Consider the following 20,726-nt stretch of genomic DNA (forward strand, 5'->3'; position numbering starts at 1 on the left):
TTCTCTTTGCGCACGCTTGTGCTATCCCTCGACCCTCAATAGCTTATCTAGCAGCTAGCTAGGACCGTCGTCAGCATGCCGGGAGTTCGTAAGTGCAATCCTCATCCATTTCCACTCTTCAAATCGAGTCCATCTCCGGATTCGATGCGCTTGCATCTTTGCAAACTTCGTCGTGGCAGTTGGCTACTTTGATGTCTGCTTGTATGCGCGCAAACTCCTACCCCCACAAGCCATGATCCACCACGTTAGCCCGTGTGATCACGAGCACACACGCAGAATCGCTATCTGACACATCCTTCCAACAGCACTCGACGCCATGGACCAGATGAAGAAGGCTTTCAAGGGTCTCTTCAGGGGCAAGAAGTCCAAGAAGGAGGAGCCAAAGCCCACGGCCACGGGTGAAGCCGCTGCTGCTACGCCTGCGCAGACCAAGCCCACCGAGACTACGCCGGCTGCCCCAGCTCCTGCTACTGCGCCCGAGCCCGCAAAGACCGAGACGACACCCTCGGCCACCAGCGCTGAGCCCGCTGCGCCAGTGCCAGCGCCTGCTGAGCCCGCTGCAGCTCCAGCTCCAGCTTCAGATCCAGCTCAGAGCGAGGTGAAGAAGGATGAAGCTGCGGCCCTGACTGAGGTCAAGAAGGCCACGTCCAGTAGGTTTACATCTCGTTCACACTCCAGTCCATTACCGTACCGCGGGAACGAAGCCTGCGATGGCTCTAGGCGGCGACAGAAGGTCGACCTAGACAACCAGTGGAACGGCCCCATCTAGGTGTGGGACTATTGCACCAGATGGATGGCTATGTGTTAGCATCATCGCACTTCCACCAGCACGTTACGACTTATGCGAGATACGACATTTGTCTTGACTAGTATTTCTTATATCTCTTCATCGCTCAAGACACCCAGACTAACGCATCATCTTCCAGCCCCCGAACCCGTTGGTGCCGTCGCGCCCGCACCCCCAACTGCTGCCGAATCTCAGCCCGCTGCCACCGAGGCCCCTAAGGACACTGAGGCCAAGGTCACCGATACACCTGCACCTGTGGCCCCCGTGGAAATGCCCGCAGTGCCTACCAGCCAGCCCGCTGCCGGCATGAGCGCTACAAGCGGTCCTATGTTCGACGAGCCCAACTTTGGCGAGGACAAGGCTGCTGCGCCCGCTGCACCAGCTGCGGTACCAGCTCCCGTTGCGCAAGCTGAGGAGCCCATCGCCCCTGCACCAACCCCTGCGGTTGCGGATCCTACTCTCGCTGCTCCTGCGCCTGCGCCTGTCGCTGAGCCTACCGCTACCACTGCTGCCCCTGCCGCCGCTGAGGAGAAGGCAGAGAAATAGGGAGCTTCCTTCTCGGCTTAAGAGAAGCCACTGGGCATCACCGCACAGTTGAGGAGACACCGCATCAAAAATGGGTCAGAAAACTACAAAAAACAATTTCTTTTGAATACAGCGGGCGAAGGGCGAGTGTTTGGCCAGGGTTTTCAGCATTGTCTCTTTCCACTAATACTATACCCCACTGCTGTATCTTTCGACGGGTGTGTCGAGCTGTTGGCGAGCTTGAACTTGAATCGAAACAATTTCCATGATGATTGCAGCTCTCTTGTCTTAGTGAAAAGTAAACGAATCATCGTCATTGCATTGCCCAAAGCTCCCAACTAGCGCGGGGCAAATCGCAGCCGCGCTACACGTCAAGACAAAGCCCCACCACCGACGTCAACCAAGGGACGCGATAATTCACACTAGAAAGCTGCCTCTCGCGAAACATTTCTACACGCCTGCGAAACGACTCATCCACGACGCGCGCGTGCCCAATAATTCTCACGTTCCCCCTCACTCTGCCAACAACAGCACTATTGCAGCGATGCCTCCCAAAAGCGGCTTCTCGCGCACGCGCAACGTCGACTACGATGACGACGACATCTACGACGACGATGACGATTACTACGAGGAAGAAGAAGCAGCTGGTGCAGCCGATGCAGGAGACGGCGGCATGACAGAAGACGATAAAGAGCAGATGCGTGCAGGTACCATAAGAGTACGCGAGGCGCTGGGGGATAAAAGCGACTTTACGAGCGACGAGCAGATACAAGAGGCGCTGTGGCATTACTACTATGATGTTGGGAAGAGTGTTAGTTATTTGAAGAATAGGCTTGGGGTGGGGGAACCGAGGGAGGAGGTGCAGAAGCAGGGGAAGGAGAAGGTTAAGCCGGTGTCAAGATTCGATCAGGCTGCTAGTGTGGCGGAGGAGAAGGCGCCGGTTACGACAGGTAAGCACGCTCACTGCACTCATCTCTTCACTTGCACTCCACTCTAGCTATGTAGACGCGTCTGCTGCCCCGCTGTCATCCTCCACCGTCGGGTGGGTGGGGGAGGTGGGGGGGAGGCGGAGGGGAGGCGGAGGGGCGGTGGTGGAGGTCTCGTGGAGGACATTTAGGTGTGAAGCAACTGTCATCACACGAAGCCCAACACGTCGCCCTTTCCGCTAGCCATACTCCCCACCCTCTTCCCCCCAACCACCTTCTCTGATTCCATCCCGCACCGTTGCCCCATCTCGATGCGATGCCTACCAACGCTGTCACAGACTTCTTCTGGGATGTGCCCTGGGGCAACGTACCACCCGAACGACTCGGCGTCATCACCGTTGATGCTCCACACTACAAAGGCGGACTACTTGGGGGCTCCTCAAAGCTGGCTGCTCTTGCGGCGAAGCGAAGAAAGGAACGAGAAGATGCGGAAGCTGCTGCCTCGAAAGCCAACAACGATGCGGATTCGGCCATCGCCATGCTTGACAAGCTTTCAGTGAAGAACCAGGAGGGTGGCAATCCTTCTCTCGGCGGCACTGGCCCAGCTCGTCCTTCTCGATACCCCATCCGCAGACGGTCGCCATCGCCAGCACCAGAAGCCCCGAAAGAACCCAAGATAGAAGAGCCTCAAGCACCCCAGCCTGCCGTAGTCGTCGAATCGCCAGCTCAACGCGCCACCGCCTCCATGTTCGCTTCCACCCTTTGCGGCTCTGACGAGTCATCGAAGCACCCCCAAGCACCGCTACAAGAGGTTCCACTACCTTTTGCTGCGTACAAATCGTATGATGGCACTGGTGCTTTTGCTGGGCCGAGTCCGGATGACATTGTGCGGGCAGCACAGGCAAAGGGCGCAGGTGGCGGACGTCACTAGATTTTGATACAACTTCTTTTTGAACATCTCTAAATCATACAGGAACAACACCAAAGAAGAAGAAAAAGCAGACCAACGGTGACCTGACCGAATCGGTCGAGAAGCTTACCGTGGCGGACGAACCGAGAGTGAAGAGCAAGAACCTGAACGTCATGGATGAGTTTGAGAAGAGCGCCTCGAAGCGGTTGGCGAACTTTGTAGTACTTGGTGAGTAGATTTTATCGTCAATGCTATGAAAATCTTATGCTAACTTCCCCAGGCCACGTCGATCACGGCAAGAGTACGCTCATGGGGCGGTTGCTCTACGATCTCAAAGTCATCGACCAGCGGTCAATAGACAAGTTGCGGAAAGAAGCAGAAACCATCGGCAAATCTTCGTTCGCGCTTGCTTGGGTCATGGACGAAACAAGCGAAGAGCGGAGTCGTGGTGTCACAGTTGACATTGCTACAAACTACTTCGAGACCGACAAGACCAAATTCACCATTCTGGATGCGCCCGGACATAAGGACTTCATCCCCAACATGATATCCGGTGCATCACAAGCCGACTTTCCCGTCCTGGTTATCGACGCAAGTACGAACAGCTTCGAGTCTGGTCTTAAGGGGCAAACCAAAGAGCACATCTTGATCGCACGAAGTATGGGCATGCAACATATCATCGTAGCCGTGAACAAGATGGACACTGTCGGATGGTCGAAAGCACGCTTCGACGACATTTCAAAACGCATGACTGCCTTCCTCACCGAAGCCAGCTTCCTCGAAAAGCGGATAACCTTCATTCCGCTCGCAGGCCTGACAGGAGAGAATGTCGTGAAGAAGATCGAAAACTCCGCCGCCCACTGGTACACCGGCGAAACCCTGTTAGAAGCCCTCGAACGCATCGATCTCCCATTCCGAAACTTTGCAAAGCCCCTCCGCCTCTCCGTCGCCGATGTCTTCCGCGGCGACATACGCTCCCCACTCAGCATATCAGGCCGCATCGACGCCGGCACCCTGCAAGTAGGCGACGTTATCCTCGCCCTCCCCGCCAACGAAACCGCCACCATCAAGTCAATCGAAGTACAAGACGCCCCCGTAGACTGGGCCGTATGCGGTCAAATCCCCACACTCCACCTCACAGACATCGACCCCATCCACCTCCGCCAAGGCGACATCGTCTGCGCGCGCAGCGATCCCGTCAAACTCGTCAAAGCATTCACATCCAAGCTCCTCGCTTTCGAACACGTACTACCGATGCCTGTGGAGGTGTTCCGAAGTACCCTAAACTCGCCTGCGGGAATTAGGACGCTGAGTGCTAAGCTGAATAAGTTCACGGGTGAGGTTGTGAAGAAGAAGCCTAGAATTGTTAAGCCGGGGGAGGTGGCGAGGGTGGTGGTGCAGTTGGAGAGGGAGTTGCCGGTGGAGGAGGGGATGAGGGTTGTGCTTAGGGAGAGGGGGAGGACGGTGGGGGCGGGGTTGATGGAGAATGTTGCGTAGACGTAGATGTTGTGTGAAAGGCGTAGAGGGGGGTTGTGCTGGAGCCACCGCCATCTGGAGGCTGTCGGAAATACAGGTTATTCGGTATCCTGCAAGACTATGGTGTAATCCTACGGAACACTAATTCGATTATCAAATAGCCCAGTGGATGTCTTTCCCATCACTGAGACATCTTCTCTCCCCTTCAAGCATATGAAAGTACCTGTTCACTCGCCCGGTGGGCAAGCGTGACTTTGGCATGTGGCATGCAGCAGTGGCGTGTGCTCTTCCTGGTGAGAAACTACCATCGGGAAGCCGCGAACCTTGGAACCTTTCGCTGACACGGTATTTAGCCCTGCTGTCAGCTCTCCTGATCATTCACCAACACTATTCAGGATCGCCAGTCTTCTACAACTCCTCATAACGAGGCGCCCTCATCACCACCTACTGCAAAGACGCGTTACGTGCGTCGCACCAGACGTCGCTTCCAGTTTGACCAGTTTCTCGGCGTGACCGAGCCTACTCGCTGCCACATTGATCGCTCGCACCTGCCTCCTGTCTAGTTGCTAACCCAACGCGGCCAATGGTCTGCCTCGACGCTTTGCAATCGTCCGATACTACGTCAACGCTTGGTCATAGCGGTCGTAGCGCTAATCTCTGGCTGTCTTCGTCTGCTGCCGAGTTCTGGTTCTGTTTCTTCACCTCCACCACACTTTTCACATCCACCACCTCGACCTGTTTCGAATCAACTCACACTCCCACGCCTACGCAATGCCACCTCGCAAGAACAAGGTCACCAAGGGCAAGCGTACCAAGCGTACCAAAGTCACACGTCCTCCAGTCTCGGATGCTGGCGAGTCCTCACCAGCCTATGATCAGGGCTAAGAGCGCACCGACCCGCATTCACCTTCCATGGACTTTTCTTGTTGTGGCCTTATGACGCAGCGCCGCTCGCGCCGTTCTTCAAGTTCTTCTACTGCGACTCTTGACCATGACACCACCCCACGACCCGTATCGTAAGCACAAACCCACAGCCAAGTTCGATAACCGCTGACGTATCCCAGACATCGTACCCGGGGAAAGAGGAACCGAGCCGTCATCCCAGACTCTGATGATGAGCTGGCCACTGAAGACGAGACCGAGGACGGAAGCCCCGTTCCATCGCAGACTCATATTGACTCGGGTTTGAACGATGTGCGAGGATGGGTCGCGTATTGCGTCCTACAATACTACGTCGTAACCTCGCGAAACACAAAGCTGATCCATTACGCAACCACTCAGTGAATGGCTTTCCCATCGATGAGACAACTTCTTTCTCCTTCCAGTACATAACCGCGTCTTCAACCCAGTACTGCTCCATTCCCGCCATTGATGCACTACACACATTCCTCATTCACAGTGGCGCAGGTGTATACATTCACACGACACATTGATCTAGCACTTTGCCGCGCGTTCTCCGACACCACATGCTGACCCAGTATATCGTTCGTCAACACCATGGTCTCACTCGCACTGTCTCGTCACGAATGGGATGGATTTTATTGTATAAAAGACTCCCCAGTATGGCTCCTAGTTGAAGGCATCACATCAACGCACACGCACATCTACACACCCTGAAGACCACCACAGTCTTCATCCACGTATTCCAACAAACACACCAACCGAATCCCCATCTCAGTAACCCAACATGCCTTTCGGATCTTTCTTCGGCGGCGACAACCCTTTTAGCTCCGGCCGTTCTTCACGCCGTGACCCGTATGAGTCTTCTAGCCGTGACCCCTACGGCTATGGCGCATCCAGCTCCAGTAGAATGACCGAACCCTTCTCCCAGCCTTATGGAGACTATACCAGCCAACCCCGTCGTGAGACAACTGGTAGCTCTAGACTTGGCCGCGCTGCATCCCAGCGCGACCCATACGATAGCCGGTACCAGTATCGCGACCTCAGCCCTATGCGCGCTTCCGAACGTCCCCGTGCATACACTAACAAGCATTCATACGACGACCATCGCTCAGTCAGCCCTCTAGGCTCCTCCCGTTTCGAGCAACCGTCTGCTACTCGCCGTCTCCTCTCTAGCATGGGCAGGCCCAGCACTTCCTCTTCCTCGTCCCGCTCTTCCTCCTCATACGCCACCCCCTCCTACGCTTCTAGCTTCCGCGAGCCCCAGCAAACTAGCTTTAGTATTGATCGCGGATACGAGCGTCCCTCGACGTCTGGCGGTTACGGTGGTGGCGGTTTGTATCGTAGTAGCGCGGTGCGTGGTAGCGAGGGCCGCGAGGCGCCGCGCCGGATGGGTAGCGATGGTGAGTATGGAGCTCATCTAGGGACTCAGCGTCGGCCGCAGATGGGGAGTAACTTTAGCAATGGCGGGTTTGGTTGGATGAACTGGTAGGGATGATGAGCGTGAAGGCTGTTGACGCGAAATCCTCGTAGGACCTGGTCCTTCTTTTTTCCTTAGTTTTCCATGTCTTGCGTAGAGCGTAGGTAAGTTGGGCTTGTATAAGCGCCTTCGTACTATGCTGTCGCGTTGCTTTGTAGTTCTGTGATCAGATTATCATCAATCAAGCGTAAACCCCACATCTCAAATTCGTGCGGATCCTGTGAAAATATCCGTCAAATGCATCGCGGTCTATTCTATACAACAAGCCCCCTCAATCCTCTCTATTTCACCATACCCATGTCTATGTTACTGCGTAAAACTCTTCATCATCTTCCTCCCCCTCCCCTCACTTTCACTCGCACTCCCACTAACACCCCCAGCCGTTGTGGTATCTTCATCTCTATACTTGTCCTCCTGTCCATCCTCCGTGATGAGGTCATGAGGCAAATTGATCGCCCGATCAAGCGCATAAGGCAGACCCCTGTGCCTACCACGCAGCATCATGAAGCAAATCACCACTTTGCCAAACGTGTTGAAGTGGCCAGACAGCGACGTGAGATTCGACGGGTGACCAAGCGAAAGACCGACGTTACCGTACGCAGATACGACTTCGAAGAAGATGGCGAAGACGTTGAAAGCCTATTAACATGTTAGTATACCGTTCCCAACTAAGAAAACCCGCTTCGGGGATTTGATCAACTTACATAGTCCTCGCGACTCATAATCCTATCACTCTCCGCAATACAAATCATGAAAACCCCCAAGAAGATATACCACAAATCGAAACTAAGCTGGTTCCGCATGTGGCTGATGAGGTACGTCTTCCCCCCCTTCTGCTCATCGAGATTCTCATCTCCGGCGTAGAGCCCCACGGATTTCTCCTCGTAGCTCTCGCTCATGCGTATGCTGATGGCGATGGGGTAGATGGAAATGTACATCATGACCAGCAGACTGAACTGAACAGCCGGGTTAACAGCCGCGAGGTTGAAAGTCGCGGTACCGGTGTGGCGCGAGGATGCGGATTGGAAGATAGCGGCCAGGATGCGGGGTCCGACGGGTAAGCTGTTTACTTCGGGGTTATCCAGATCGAGGACGATGATAAGGAGGGTGTCGATGAAATTGAGCGCGAAGAGGATGGATGCGAGGATCCAGGTGGCGGTGCTGGGGAAAAGGAGGGTGTAGCATCGGCGCGGGTGATCGAGGAGGAAGCGCAGGGATTCTTTGAGGGATGAAGCGGCGGGTGCGATTTTGTAGATGGACCAGATGAGCAGGCGGAGGAAGACTGGGTAGAATGTGTTGCCCGCGAAGGCGAGGAAGGACATTACTAGCATGGGCCAGGTGGCGTCGCGGAAGGTTACCATGCTGTCGGGTGTGAGGGTCAGGCCGAGGTTGTCGACCATGGTTTGGGCGGAGTAGAACGCCCTGGGAGATGTTAGTGATGGTGATGCGGTAGGGGAGGAGGTGAAGCGTACCACCACGTCTTGTCTTGACCCTGTGATGCGAGGTAGTCTTGATACTTGGCTGGTGCGGTGTGGATCCATGGGAGTAAGCAAACGACTCCCAGTGTGTGTAGGCCGACGAAGTATCCTGGAATGATGATTAGCATGAGCGAGCCATAAATGGCTCTCGATACATACCAATGGTAACCTTGAGCAAGACTTGCAGTGCGCGGTACTCAACACCACCCAATTCTTCCCGGGTCATGGAGCTCAGGTCGATGGTGGGCGTCCTGCGTGCCGGCTTGTCTTCGCTACGACGGGCGCCGCTTGCGGTACTTCCAAGAACGAAGATGGAAGACACAGCGCGGTCTACCGAGGTGGCTTTGCTCATGGTACGCGTGTTCATACTTCTTGTCTCTGACCTCAGGCGACGTAGTGGGTTGCTCGACTCTGCGACAGGCTTGATGCCGTCTTCATCTTCGTCTTCGTCTTCGTCTGTAGCGATCATGTTAGGCATGTTCTCATGGAAGTCCAATTGGCGAGCTTACCATCTGACATCGAAGTGATGTGTTCGCCATTATCGCGTTCTCGTGGACCAGGGACATACAAAGCGCCCTTTTCGTTGACATGGGGACGAGGATCTGGGGCGAATGTAATGCGAGGAGCAGGAGCGGAAGGTTGATCGTTCGACTCGTCTGCAGTGGGAACAGGCTGCTTTTCCGAGACTGTGGTCTCACCGGTGAGACCCTCCTCGATCTTTCGTGTATCGGCGGTGTTGTCGATTGTTTGAGCCCGGCTCATAGACAGTTGCAAGCTCTTGGGTCTACTGTGTGCCGCCGCTATTGGGGGTTAGCTTCAGCTGCAGGCTTAGAGCGACATCTAACATACCAATACCCTTGAGCTTTTGCTTGAACCAACGTAATCGCACAACGACGACGAGTACGTTGATGAATCCCAGATTTGTAACAATAGGTGTGATGTAAACAAAGATCTGCTGGTATGTCTTGAGAGCCTTGACATCAACACTAACGCACTGTCAGCACGGCATCCATCCCAGTACATCAACCCAAACATACGGGTTCAGGCCAGATTCAGTCGACGCGCTGACACCAAAGTAGTACGCATCGATAGCCGAGAGATTGCCATAGGGATAGATGATGATCAGGGCCAGAATCCCGAAACTGAGAATGTATGCATCTACACTTCATTAGCGATGCCGTTCCCGGATCAGACGGAACCGTCTGCAACTTACAATGCAGCGTAATGAAGTTGATTGGCGGCTTCCACATATTGCCTTTGTCGCTATGCGCTCAATCCGCAGTGACACACTGAGGGATTATCGTTACGTGCAGTAACGCAACGAAAGCGCAAGGGCGAAGTAAGCGAAAGAGAAAATAACTCTTTCGTGTTCAAAGTCCAGAGTACAGAAAAGTTACCAGTGTATTGGGAATGGAATAAGAAGGAGAAGAAGAGGACTGCAGAATCACCCAGAAAACACGTGAGCTACAGCGCAATACGGCCTGGGTACAAAGGCCCAGCGAAATAATTGTATGAGGGATTTATCTCGCGATCAGCGGTGTTGCTCAGCCACTGCCATCGTGGGCCTGGTTTTGCCTATTGCGGCGACGAAACCGCACGTGAAAGTAGGATGGGCTACATTTTACTTGCTTCGCCGGCGTGCGCCAAGGGGGGGATAATTCGCGCATTGTGATGATGTCGTGGTTGTGGGAAGGCAGTGCTTTGCCTACAAGCTTCTGGCTGCGGACTAGCGCGGACCCCTCCCGCTGCGTGAAAGCTTGTTATTGGTTGGTTGATTTGCGTGTATGCAGGTGCGCGATCGCTTGCACGGTGGGGGTGTTATTTCACATGGTATACTCGTGGGCTTTGCTGGTTCGTGATGCAGGCGTTGTCGCGCGTAGCTCGCGATGGCTTGCGGAACCTGTGGGATGACTGCCTTGGTGACGGCCTTGAGGGTGTCCACGGCAGTTCAAATGACCGCAAAAGGGCCACGACGTGCGGTGCTAGTGCATCCCATTCAGCCGTAGCCATCTCGTCCAGGGCGAGTCCAGGAACGGAAGACTTTACGTTTAGAATCCTCACCCTTTTCTGATTATTCGCGCAACACGAGACAGGATTTCCTGGCTACGCGCGCGTGATTAAGCTTACACCGCCCAGGTGGATACGGTGATGGGCTTCCTACTTCCATTCCGTCGCATTCGACGCAAGTACATGTTCGCGTTCGCATTCACAGAAGCCTCGAGACACAGTTCTAGGAGCTCACCATGCGGAGCGGTAGGAGTTGGATGATGAGTTCCGATTTTGATTCGACTCTGATGAAGTGGCGTGAAGCCGCTCGTAGCAACAAAGCGCACACAAACTATCATGAGGAGTGTCTGAAATTACTATGCTAACACAACCAGAACCCCAGAATACGTCGCAAAGTACCGTGTCTTGGTAAAGACCCCACTACTCCAAACAATGCCGCTAAAATTCACAAGAAATGTCGTGCAATCGTCTACCCAACAACCCGCACCCCAAAAAGCGCGACAAGAACCATAACGATAGCCGCGACACCCAGCGCCTGCGACATCTCCATCTTCTTCCCCACCTTCGCCGTCATCGCGACCGACTGCTGGAGAACAGGCGCAACAACAACAGGAACCTCCACAGCCTGCTCCACCTTCTGCTTCATCGCCTGCACCTTCTTCCCACCTTTCTTTCCGCGCCTCCTGTTCTTCTTTTTCTGCGCCTGCCGAGCTTGTGGGGCCTCGTCCTCACTATCAACCTCGTTATTGTCATCAGTGTCAACAGCAACAGGGGCAGAAGCGGCGTCATCGGCATCACCGGTATCGTCAGCGGCCAGCACGTGCCACATATTCGACGACACAACAGCCTGGTCTTGTTTGCGTTTCTCGTTGTGCGGCTGGTGATTCGTTTTGCTGGGCGCGGGAGACGGCGGGACGAAATGAGTGTGCTGTGGTGGCGATGACGGCGGCGATGGAGGAGCGCGAGCGGAGATCTGGACTGGCATGGTGGCCGTTTGCGAGGGCCTGTTATAGAAGGCAGCTACGTCGGACTTGTGAGCTGCCTCTTCGGGTGAAGATGACCGCAAGGACGAGGGCGAAACCATAGCACCAAAGTCCCTAACAACGACAGGAGCCTCAGAAATCACACCTCCCCCAAGCGCCGACATAACCTCAGACGGCTCAGAACTGGCCAACGAATCGGGAGCCGGGAGATTCTCAGGCTGCTCCATAGGAGCAGCGGCAGTATCCTTACTACTGGACGTTGCCGCATACGTGACCTCAGCCCTTGTAGACTCGGCGGCAGCCCTGGCCTTCTCCGTGTACATCTTCAGGGGGATGATGAGGCCCTCGTTCTCGCTCTCCTCCTCTTCTTCTTCTTCTTCTTCGTCGTCCTCTTTTTCTTCATCGTCCTGCTCATCGTTCATGAGAAGGGTATACGGATTTGACTTCAATGAAGCCGGGATCGCGGGAGGAGAGGAAGCAGGAGTTGCCAGAGATGCGCGAGAGGCTTGCGAAACGGGGGAGACTTGCGAGACGGGAGAGGTGGGTGTGGCGGGTGACTTTGAGCCACTGGAGACAGACTCGGTAGGAGTCACGGGTTTGGCTTGGGGTTTCGAGCCGGTGGTAGCGGCGAGGGGAAAAGCGAAAGGTGCGCCCCAATCCTGATCCCATTCTTTTGCCAATTGTGACAGGGGGATTATCGGGCTTCTGCTCCTCGTGCTAGTCGCAGTGGTGCCCGCAGTCGCAGTCCTCGCGCGTCTATCTCCGGAGACAATCGCAACAGGCACGCGATCCGCCTTTCCCTCACCAGCAACTCCAGCCTTAGGCGTCCTCTCTTCTTTACCCAAGCCCCCCTCCACCGACACCTTAACTACCTCTTCCCCATCCTTCTCCTCAGCCACGCCATCCGTCTTCGTCGCATCAGCCGCCCCAGGCTCCTCGTACTTCCCAGGCCAAGTCCCATTCTCCCTATCCTGCGCCATCAGGCGCGCGATAATCTCCTGGTTCTCGCCAGCATCAGAAATGCAACGCAGCTTCGCCATTACCATGAGCTCGAACGAGTTCTTGGTCTCGTAGTGGGCGAGGCTAGCTGCGTGGGAGAAGGGGGGAGAAGCCGCAGGGGGAGGAGACATTGTGGGTGCTGATGGTGTGGTAAGTATTGCGTATGTGCGTCAGGATTGTTGACTTGAAATTGGGAGAATATTCAAGCTTGGGTGTTGGTTGCGGGTTGGTTGAAAGTATTGAAAGTAAGAGGCGGTTAGAGTAGTCAGGAGGAAGAAAGGGTGTGCAAGAGATTTAAAGTGAGAGAGCGACTTTGCGACTGTGGGCGGTGCAGGGGCGCGTGCACTGAACTCCAAGGTGAAAATTGATCCAGGTGGAATATTGCGCTTTGTGTATAGGTGCGATAGCGAGTGGAGAAGTGGAGGCTGATTACCGGTACCAAACGTCTATGTCTACCGGTGGGCGGTTGAGCATTCGCGTAATTGTCATTCACGGCCAGTGATCTGGCCACGTACCCCACGAGCGTAAGGGTAGATCCGGGCTTTCACTAGACATGCAGTGGGAACTGTACTTATCGCATACTATTTGGTGCAGTGTCGTGTGGTAATCTTGAACATGGAGTACAGGGGAATGTGGTAGATGGACGGCCACCATCAGGGTTGGCGGAGACATATGCGCCAATGATGTTGTTTGCATTGGTATCAAAGAAATGTAGCGCACGAGGGGTATCATAAAGAGACAAACGGCGATAAGCGTGACGTTGGTAAAACACCCATTCTCGCTTCCCGGGAGGAGACGCAGTCGCGCATGGAGCAAAAACGGACGAAATGATCGAATATCCACACTTACGGCAATACTGGTATCTTCGTAATCCACTCCTCGACCTCCCAGCCATTGTCTTGATACAATTGCTGGAAGTCTGATCGGAACTGTGCTGCTTTTGTGACAATTTCCGCGACGCTGCGATCGCGCAAATGGCCGCTAAGTGGATGGGATGAGTCGGGGCGGCAATACATTGTGAAAATCTTCTCGAAGACTTGAGGACCTAGAGTAGATGTCAGTGTGGTTAGAATAAGCTGTGAACAATGACTTTGAACGTACCGGCAAGATGTCTCAAACCTTCGAGCAGAGCAGTTTCTTCTTGTTCGGTCCACTCCGGCTTATTGCTCAACGCCGATGCTTGACGATGCGGCGGCGCGGAGCGAGGTGTGAATACTGGCAATCGCTCAAAGACAACGCCGTTAGCGTCTCTCTCCTCCAAGTCCTCGAGCCTTGTGATAGCGAGCTTGCTTCTTCTGCGCGCATCGGGCTCACACGTCAAGCGTACAATGTGTAAAGCCTGCCAACGTTTCCACCGCTGCGTTCGTGCTTCCTCAAGCTCGGCTTTGCGGCTCTCCTCCTCTTCTCTTTCTTGCATCCTGCGCTCGAAGTCTTCTTGGATCTTGCGATGGTCCTCCCTAGCTTTGAGTCTACTAAGATGGCCGCGATGTGTCTTGGCGACCTGTCGAAGATGAGCAATGAGACCAATATCGACATCCTTAATGATTCGGTCGCCCTTGGAGCGTTGAGGCACAGAAACATTCCACTCAGTAATGCTGTCTTTGAAAGCCAGTATCCGGTCCATCAGAGGTGAAAGAATCTTCATAGCTTCCAAAGACTCGGTTACGTCACCGCTATTGTCCTGTAGCCACGTATACAATGCTTCGAGGTACAGTGTGAGAGCCCGGAAGACATGACGATAAGCATCTCGTTTGAAGGCGCGCCGGTCCTTCTTCTCGACATCGATGCTGATCTGTCCGAGCGCTCCTCGTAGATCGTCGGCTTCATCGACGACGGTGTCCATGGAAAGGTCGCCTTCCTGAAGGTGGGCTCTGTATGTCTTGCATGCGCGTCTGATGGTGGTAGCCAACTTGGTCCGGCACTTTCCTGGCCGTACCTCTAGGTTGAGGGATTCAAAGACGGCGTCAATGCTCCCAGGCCTTCCTGCAGGGCGCGTTATGTCATCAGCTTCCTCAGCGACGCTACTGGCCTCGTCTTCGTCCGAGTCGTCTCCAAACACGTCAATAACCTGCGCATGTTCAGTCTCTGGAGCATCAGCAACTTCCGCAGCTTGCTTGGGCGGCTCTGCATGCTTTTGCAATCCTCCCACGTTAGCCGGTAACTGCTGGCTTGATTCAGGGGTATCGTTGGTGCGTTTCTTCCGAGGTTTCAATTTTCGTGTAGGACCTTTTAGGAGTCCTAGGAGAGCCTCTTTTTTCTGCGCGTCAGTCCATTCAGCGACTTCTCGCGTGCTTGGAACATCGCCATGTCCGGTCGTAGTCGCCACATCCTGCTGTTGCGAGCTCCGCCGGGCCGGTATCCGTACCTGCGGGTGACTCTTCCTCGATGCGCTCGATTCGCCAGTCGTCCGCCTTTGTTTCCTCGGAATCTTGGAGGGCTGTTCCTCGCTGTAATCCGACTCCGACTTCCGTTTCGACGTTCGTCGTGTACTGCTATTGTCCTCCTGCGCACCAGCAGGTTCTCCATCTAGGCTTGTACCAGTGGCATCGACCACGCCATTGTCGCGTGTGTGCGGGGCGGCTTTAGACGGGGTGTGTTCCGGCGGTGCGAGCTCTGGCGGCGATGAGCGTATCTCGGGTTCTGCTATTGCCAGATCCTCCACCCGCTCTTCTTCATCCACTTGCGGCCCAGCGTCATGGTGCACCGGGAGCTCTGACGAAGGCGCGGGGACGTCACTCCGCTCCTCGACTGCCTTCACAGTGGCCTGCACCTTCTTCTTGGCCGGCTTCCTTTTCTCCTTCCTCTTTCTATTGATCTTCAACGGTTTGTGATTGACTTTCTCTGGCAACGCGTATCGACCCTTCTCAGGGCTCAACTCAATCTCGTATGGGTCACCTCGTATCGCGAGATTCTGTCTGGCTCCTTCAGGAAGTATGCTGACTCGTTTGAGCTTTCCAGGACGCGCTGCGTTGAGGAGGTTGGCGCCGAGGACTGCGGACGATGAGGGTGGGTTGACGCTTGGAGAGTTGGACTCGGCGAGGAGCTGTTGGGTTGCAGCATTGTCGTCTGAGGAGGGCGTGGAAGGCTTTGGAGCTGTGGTATGAGTGTCAGCTTATATAAGCTTAGATGGAAGCTGGTGAGCACGTTGGAGAGCTTCGCGCGTCTACCCGCCAGCTCGACGGCAGCTGCGACACCACGTACCTGCCTGCTTGGGCGCATCCTTAAGCCGCGCCATATAGTGAGCGTTCACAATACTAACGTATCCGTGCTAATGGAGGTATCCGAGCGATGACGGCGATGTGGGGGGAGAGTGAAGTCATCCCCGCGGCCAAAAGCATCCAACGCTGTCAAGGCGCGAAAGAGTGGGTCCATCCCCGAAACACGCTATCACATGAGATCGTCCCTGCCCACTAACCCCCAAACAACCACCACACCACGCACCCCGCCATGTCATCAAATCCATCCAAAGCACCTGTACTAGAAGTACTGAGTAGAGATGCATCGCACAGTTTCCAAGTCCCTGCGAAACGCATCCACGATGGCGACGACGTCACTTTCTTCTTGGCAAGCAGGGCCTATGCCGATATCATGACTTTCATCTTCCAGCTCAACACGGCCATGATACCACGGAAGATCAAGAGCGAAGACAATAACAGCACAGAAACCGCGAAAGAGTGGAAGTTGCATGATCCGGATGTGCCCCATCCACCCGTTGTGCAGAGCCTCGCCAAGCTTATCGATACCCTTCAATCGATAATGGATGAAGCGCCACCAGATCCCGGACCGCGTCGTTTTGGAAACGTAAGCTTCAGGACGTGGTACGACATCGTCAGAGAAAGAGTTCCTGGGTTGTTAGACCAATATCTACCGGAAGAAGTACTCTCTTTCAAATCTTCCTCCGACGTGTCAGCCAAAACCGAACTGGAGGCCTATCTTATCGGCAGTTTTGGAAGCTCTCAGCGCCTAGACTACGGTTCAGGTCATGAACTGAGCTTTCTCGCTTTCCTTGGCTGTCTCTGGAAACTCGGAGCTTTTCCCGCGTCGCAGGATGGCGAGCAAGAACGCGGCATTGTACTTGGGGTCATCGAACCGTACCTCGAATTGATTCGCCGACTCATCTTGACATACACCCTTGAACCTGCCGGGTCGCATGGTGTATGGGGACTAGACGATCATTCTTTCGTACCTTACATATTCGGTAGCGCACAACTCTCACCGGCCATCAACACACCAGCAGACGTGGCAGCAGAAGGCTCATTGCCATCGGCTCCCCACCCAGGCGACGTAGCGAAGGCTCCCGCAGTCGCCCGCGAGCGAAACCGGAATATGTACTTCAGTGCTATCGGCTTCATCTACGACGTCAAGAAAGGTCCATTCTGGGAACATAGCAACATTCTCTACGATGTCTCCGGTGTCAAGGCAGGATGGGCCAAGATCAACAAGGTTAATATCATGACACTCTTGATTACGTGCATTGACTGACCCCACATCAGGGAATGATCAAGATGTACAATGCAGAAGTACTATCCAAGTTCCCTGTGGTTCAGCACTTCCCCTTCGGCTCGCTGTTCTCCTTCTCTGCCGATCCGAACGCCAAGGCCATTCAAGCAAGCGTCCACACAGCCAGTCAGCCAAAGTCAAGTACACCATCTAACACGGCACCAACTGCAAGACCGCAGCCTGCATTGAGAGACCCGATGGCTGAGCCGGCGACTGGCATGCCAATTAGAAGCATGCCTGGCGGTACGGCTGGCACCGCGGCGCCATGGGCTAGTGCTGGTGCTACAAGGCCGGGTGGTGGCATGCCAGCTGCGACTGCTGCGCCCTGGGCTACTGCCAGAGGTGCAGACGCAGGTGTACCCAGTGGTCCGAACCAGCCTACTAAAGCGCCTTGGGCAAGTAGGACACCTGCACCGCCGCCGCCAGGAAGTGGTACTGCAGCACCCTGGGCAAAGGGGAATGCTGGAAATGCGCCGAGTGTACAAGAGGGCACGAAGGCGCCTTGGGCGAGTAAGAGATGAGGTGCAATGGGCAATGAAGGTATGTAGAGGAATTATACACGTCTTGTCAACGATTATACCCGACCAAGGCTCGATTCCGTCTCGTCTAGCGATACAAAGCCATCAACACACATCTATCTAGCCAACGCCGCAAGCGCACAAGGAGTTAATGTTATGAACGTTCCTTGCTCCCTCCACCATCATTCTCCTTACTACCCCTCTCTCTACTACTCCTCTCCTTACTACCCTTCTCAGCTCCATCCCCTCCACGCTTCTCCCTTTCCTCGTAACCGTCTCCATTCCCATCCCCATCCCCATCCTTCCCTTCATCCCCTTCCCCCTCCCCTTCCTTCCCATCACCATCTCCATCCCCACCCCCCTTCCCCTCCTCCCTCTCCCTCCTATTATCCAAATCAAACTGCAGCCTCGTCCGATTCAACATGAGCTCCGCCACCCTCTCTCTCTGCACATACACAGTGACCGCAAGATCAAACAACGCCATTTCCTGCTCTTGTGTGTATTCGCCTTCGGCCACACCGAGACTCTCGTGGGGTTCGGGGATTTCATCCGCGCCGAAGAAGGAGTCGGAGGGGGAGGGAGGGGAAGGTGGTGGATGAGCCGGGGGATCTGAACGGGGACGTTTGGAGGGTTTGGAGGGTTTGGAGGGTTTGGAGGGATGAGGGCTGCGGCTGCGGCTGCGGTTGCGGCGTTTCTTGTGGTGACGGTCTTGACTGGGGCGACGATCTCGACTATGACGACGGTCTCGACTACGCCGGCGATCTTTCCCACGGCCATGTGAAGAGCCGCAACTCCGCTGTTTACTTCGCTTTCGCTCTGGACTTCTTTCCCGCCCTCGACTTCGCTGCCGTTCTGCGCCACGGCTCCGCTCTCGACTCTTCCTCACCCCTCTACTCCTCACCCCCTCCTCCCTCCTGACCTGCCCAGAAGGTGGTGGACTCTTTTCGCGCGGCCGTTGCGATACCGGTGGGGGCCGTCGCGATGAAGCGCGATCGAGCCTTGCAGAGCGTCCCCGTGGCTTTTCTACACGATCTCCTTCTCCTCGGTACCTATCATCCCTTTTCACCAGCGACCTCGACTGACTCCTACTCCGACTGCGACTCCCATCCCCCGATCTCGGAGAAACATCACAACTCCCCCCCATCCCCATCGTCCGGTGTCTCCTCGCCATCCTCTCCAACTCCCCACTATCAAGAGCCCCCCTTCTCCTTCTCTCTTCAGACCTTGTGGTACGGCGGGCCGGCTGGTAGTGGTCACAGTCTTTCCCATACCGTTTCTCTGCACCATCCTGTCCCAGCCCCCGTCGTGCACCAGGACCCCTTGGCCCTTCACTCAAGGATATGCTTGAGAGAAGAGAGAGTGCGTCGTCGTCTTGATGTTCGGAGTAATAGCCTGATCCTGAGCGGAACTCGCGGTCTAGTGCGTGCAGGCCTGAACTGAAGGATATGGGGTTGGCTCTTGTGCCTGGTGTTGGTGTCGGTGTTGGTGTGTCGCGATGTGCGCCAGCCATTCTTTCTCGGTGGTAAGCGAAAGGGTCTTGACGGGGCTTCGATGTATTTTCTCTGGGTGGTACCATTGCATCTCGGCGTTCTTTGGACGGCGTGTCTCTTGGGAGTGGAGGTGCGTCGCGCAATGACTTTGATACCACTGGTTTCCCAGTCACCATCGATAGTGGCACAGTCTCTGCATGGCGGGTCGAGCGAGGCGGAATGTCAGTTGGATTCGATGGCGTTGTAGTTGCGATACGCGCTTTTACTTCTTCAATCTCTTTCTTGTTGGCCATGGTGAAGTGCTTGGTTAGTATCGCTGGGTCTAGTTCTCTTGGTCTGCGCTCTTTGGAACGCCTTGTTTCATCGTTTTCATCTACCCTAGAGCGTTTTATGAGAGGCTCTCCGAGGATTTCACCGCCCCCGAACGGTCTTTTTCCGGTTTTCGACGGTGGTAGGGGTTGTGCACCGGTTGATAGTAGCTTATCCACTAGCATGTCTGTTGTAGGAGTAACACGAAGAAAACCGTTGTTCTCCTGGTGCGAAAACCCGGCGTTTGGCGATTGTTCGTCTGCCATGGCTTTTATAGGATGAGGCTACTGATAATCACTATACAAAAAGGTGAGGCGCGCAATATAATGAGTGAGCTCTTGCGATGAAGAAGATGCTCGCTCACTTTGCTATGTATGTTGACGTCTTTGTTTACTCTGCACCTTTAGCAGACAATCGTTCGCCTGCTTTGCGCCTTTCACTCATCGACTATCATGCTGGGGACAACAAAGACTCGATTAGAGTCAAAGCGCCCGGACAATCAGCGCTTTAGCACAAAGCCGTTCACCAGTGCTATCCCGAATGCATGGCACCTGAAACAAGGAAAAAACCGAAGAGGTCTGCGGACTACATTAAGATAAACCCAACGTCGATGTAGGCTCTACGGTATTCAGGCTTTTCTTAGGTTAGCTTGATGGTACGCTTCTGTGAAGATGCGAACGGGCTCATGGACCATGATCGAAGACTATCGAACCCAATAGTCTTGGTACGCGATGAGGAAAGCTAACAGCAACACTGGCGTTCATGTCAGCGAAAGCCCAGCGGCTTCTCAATAGAATCTTCTCACCTAGAAGAGCGATGATTGTCGCGATACCCAATGCATGAAGAGAGCGGGTTTTGGTGGCCTTGGGTTGGGGTGGATCGACGTCTGCTTTGGTTTCGATGGGCAGACAAGACGCTGTTACGCCGCTTTCGCTTCGAATCTCGGCTGCACTGTCGATTCTCTGAAGCCGCCTGGACGCTTCGTCGGAAGCTGGAGTGCCATCGGACGAGCTTTTCTCGGAGGTCTCCTTGGCCGTGACGACCAGGTCCGCGGGTTGTTCTTTGCTGTCCATTGCCCTACGCTCCTGTTCTAGCAATCCAAGAATTTCTTGCTCGTTCTCGAGATGCCATAATTTTACTAGCTCCTTCATTGAGACGCGGCTTCTGAATCCTCTGTTAATAGTATAGCAAGTAGTTCCAGGTTCAAAATGCGTGAATAGCATCTCCGCTACCGTCTTGTCTTGTACTTTTACGTACATATGTGTAAATTCCCATCCTCCGACCTCCTGCTGTCCACCTTTAGAGATTTGCGTTCTATGGACAACGTTCCTCTCGTACTTATCCAAAAATAGGACGATGAGCTGACCTATAGTACGGGACCACAAGGGATCATTGTGGCGTAGGGATCTAGAACAAAGTTGGACAAAATTGCCCCACA

At 54.6% G+C, this 20,726-nt stretch overlaps 7 protein-coding genes across 7 annotated transcripts; 4 read left to right on the forward strand and 3 right to left on the reverse strand.

The window, feature by feature from the left end:
* Nucleotides 1–75: 75 nt before the first annotated feature.
* J4E87_009606 (uncharacterized protein) lies at nucleotides 76–1,333 on the forward strand (the record flags this gene model as incomplete). Its single annotated transcript, XM_049381181.1, has 3 exons — nucleotides 76–88; nucleotides 306–650; nucleotides 927–1,333. 3 exons carry the CDS (start codon nucleotides 76–78, stop codon nucleotides 1,331–1,333), a joined length of 765 nt encoding a protein of 254 aa, XP_049229031.1.
* Nucleotides 1,334–1,856: 523 nt separating this feature from the next.
* J4E87_009607 (uncharacterized protein) lies at nucleotides 1,857–4,645 on the forward strand (the record flags this gene model as incomplete). The annotated part of the gene is made up of 4 exons (XM_049381182.1): nucleotides 1,857–2,262; nucleotides 2,577–3,161; nucleotides 3,212–3,376; nucleotides 3,429–4,645. The coding sequence occupies 4 exons, from the start codon at nucleotides 1,857–1,859 to the stop codon at nucleotides 4,643–4,645; spliced, it is 2,373 nt and encodes a 790-aa protein (XP_049229032.1).
* A 750-nt stretch (nucleotides 4,646–5,395) lies between these two features.
* Nucleotides 5,396–5,908, forward strand: J4E87_009608 (uncharacterized protein; the record flags this gene model as incomplete). Its single annotated transcript, XM_049381183.1, has 2 exons — nucleotides 5,396–5,481; nucleotides 5,689–5,908. 2 exons carry the CDS (start codon nucleotides 5,396–5,398, stop codon nucleotides 5,906–5,908), a joined length of 306 nt encoding a protein of 101 aa, XP_049229033.1.
* A 1,402-nt stretch (nucleotides 5,909–7,310) lies between these two features.
* Nucleotides 7,311–9,732, reverse strand: J4E87_009609 (uncharacterized protein; the record flags this gene model as incomplete). The annotated part of the gene is made up of 8 exons (XM_049381184.1): nucleotides 7,311–7,643; nucleotides 7,709–8,426; nucleotides 8,477–8,591; nucleotides 8,642–8,932; nucleotides 8,992–9,282; nucleotides 9,332–9,468; nucleotides 9,520–9,640; nucleotides 9,696–9,732. The coding sequence occupies 8 exons, from the start codon at nucleotides 9,730–9,732 to the stop codon at nucleotides 7,311–7,313; spliced, it is 2,043 nt and encodes a 680-aa protein (XP_049229034.1).
* Nucleotides 9,733–10,958: 1,226 nt separating this feature from the next.
* On the reverse strand, nucleotides 10,959–12,602 carry J4E87_009610 (uncharacterized protein; the record flags this gene model as incomplete). Its single annotated transcript, XM_049381185.1, has 1 exon — nucleotides 10,959–12,602. One exon carries the CDS (start codon nucleotides 12,600–12,602, stop codon nucleotides 10,959–10,961), a length of 1,644 nt encoding a protein of 547 aa, XP_049229035.1.
* A 714-nt stretch (nucleotides 12,603–13,316) lies between these two features.
* J4E87_009611 (uncharacterized protein) lies at nucleotides 13,317–15,706 on the reverse strand (the record flags this gene model as incomplete). The annotated part of the gene is made up of 3 exons (XM_049381186.1): nucleotides 13,317–13,516; nucleotides 13,573–15,564; nucleotides 15,673–15,706. The coding sequence occupies 3 exons, from the start codon at nucleotides 15,704–15,706 to the stop codon at nucleotides 13,317–13,319; spliced, it is 2,226 nt and encodes a 741-aa protein (XP_049229036.1).
* A 212-nt stretch (nucleotides 15,707–15,918) lies between these two features.
* Nucleotides 15,919–17,492, forward strand: RRD1 (Serine/threonine-protein phosphatase 2A activator 1; the record flags this gene model as incomplete). The annotated part of the gene is made up of 2 exons (XM_049381187.1): nucleotides 15,919–16,914; nucleotides 16,965–17,492. 2 exons carry the CDS (start codon nucleotides 15,919–15,921, stop codon nucleotides 17,490–17,492), a joined length of 1,524 nt encoding a protein of 507 aa, XP_049229037.1.
* Between the last annotated feature and the right edge of the window lie 3,234 nt (nucleotides 17,493–20,726).

This window comes from Alternaria ethzedia (assembly GCF_023757985.1).
Source record: "Alternaria ethzedia strain BMP 0044 chromosome Unknown scaffold_37, whole genome shotgun sequence".
Classification (NCBI taxonomy): Eukaryota; Fungi; Ascomycota; class Dothideomycetes; order Pleosporales; family Pleosporaceae; genus Alternaria; species Alternaria ethzedia.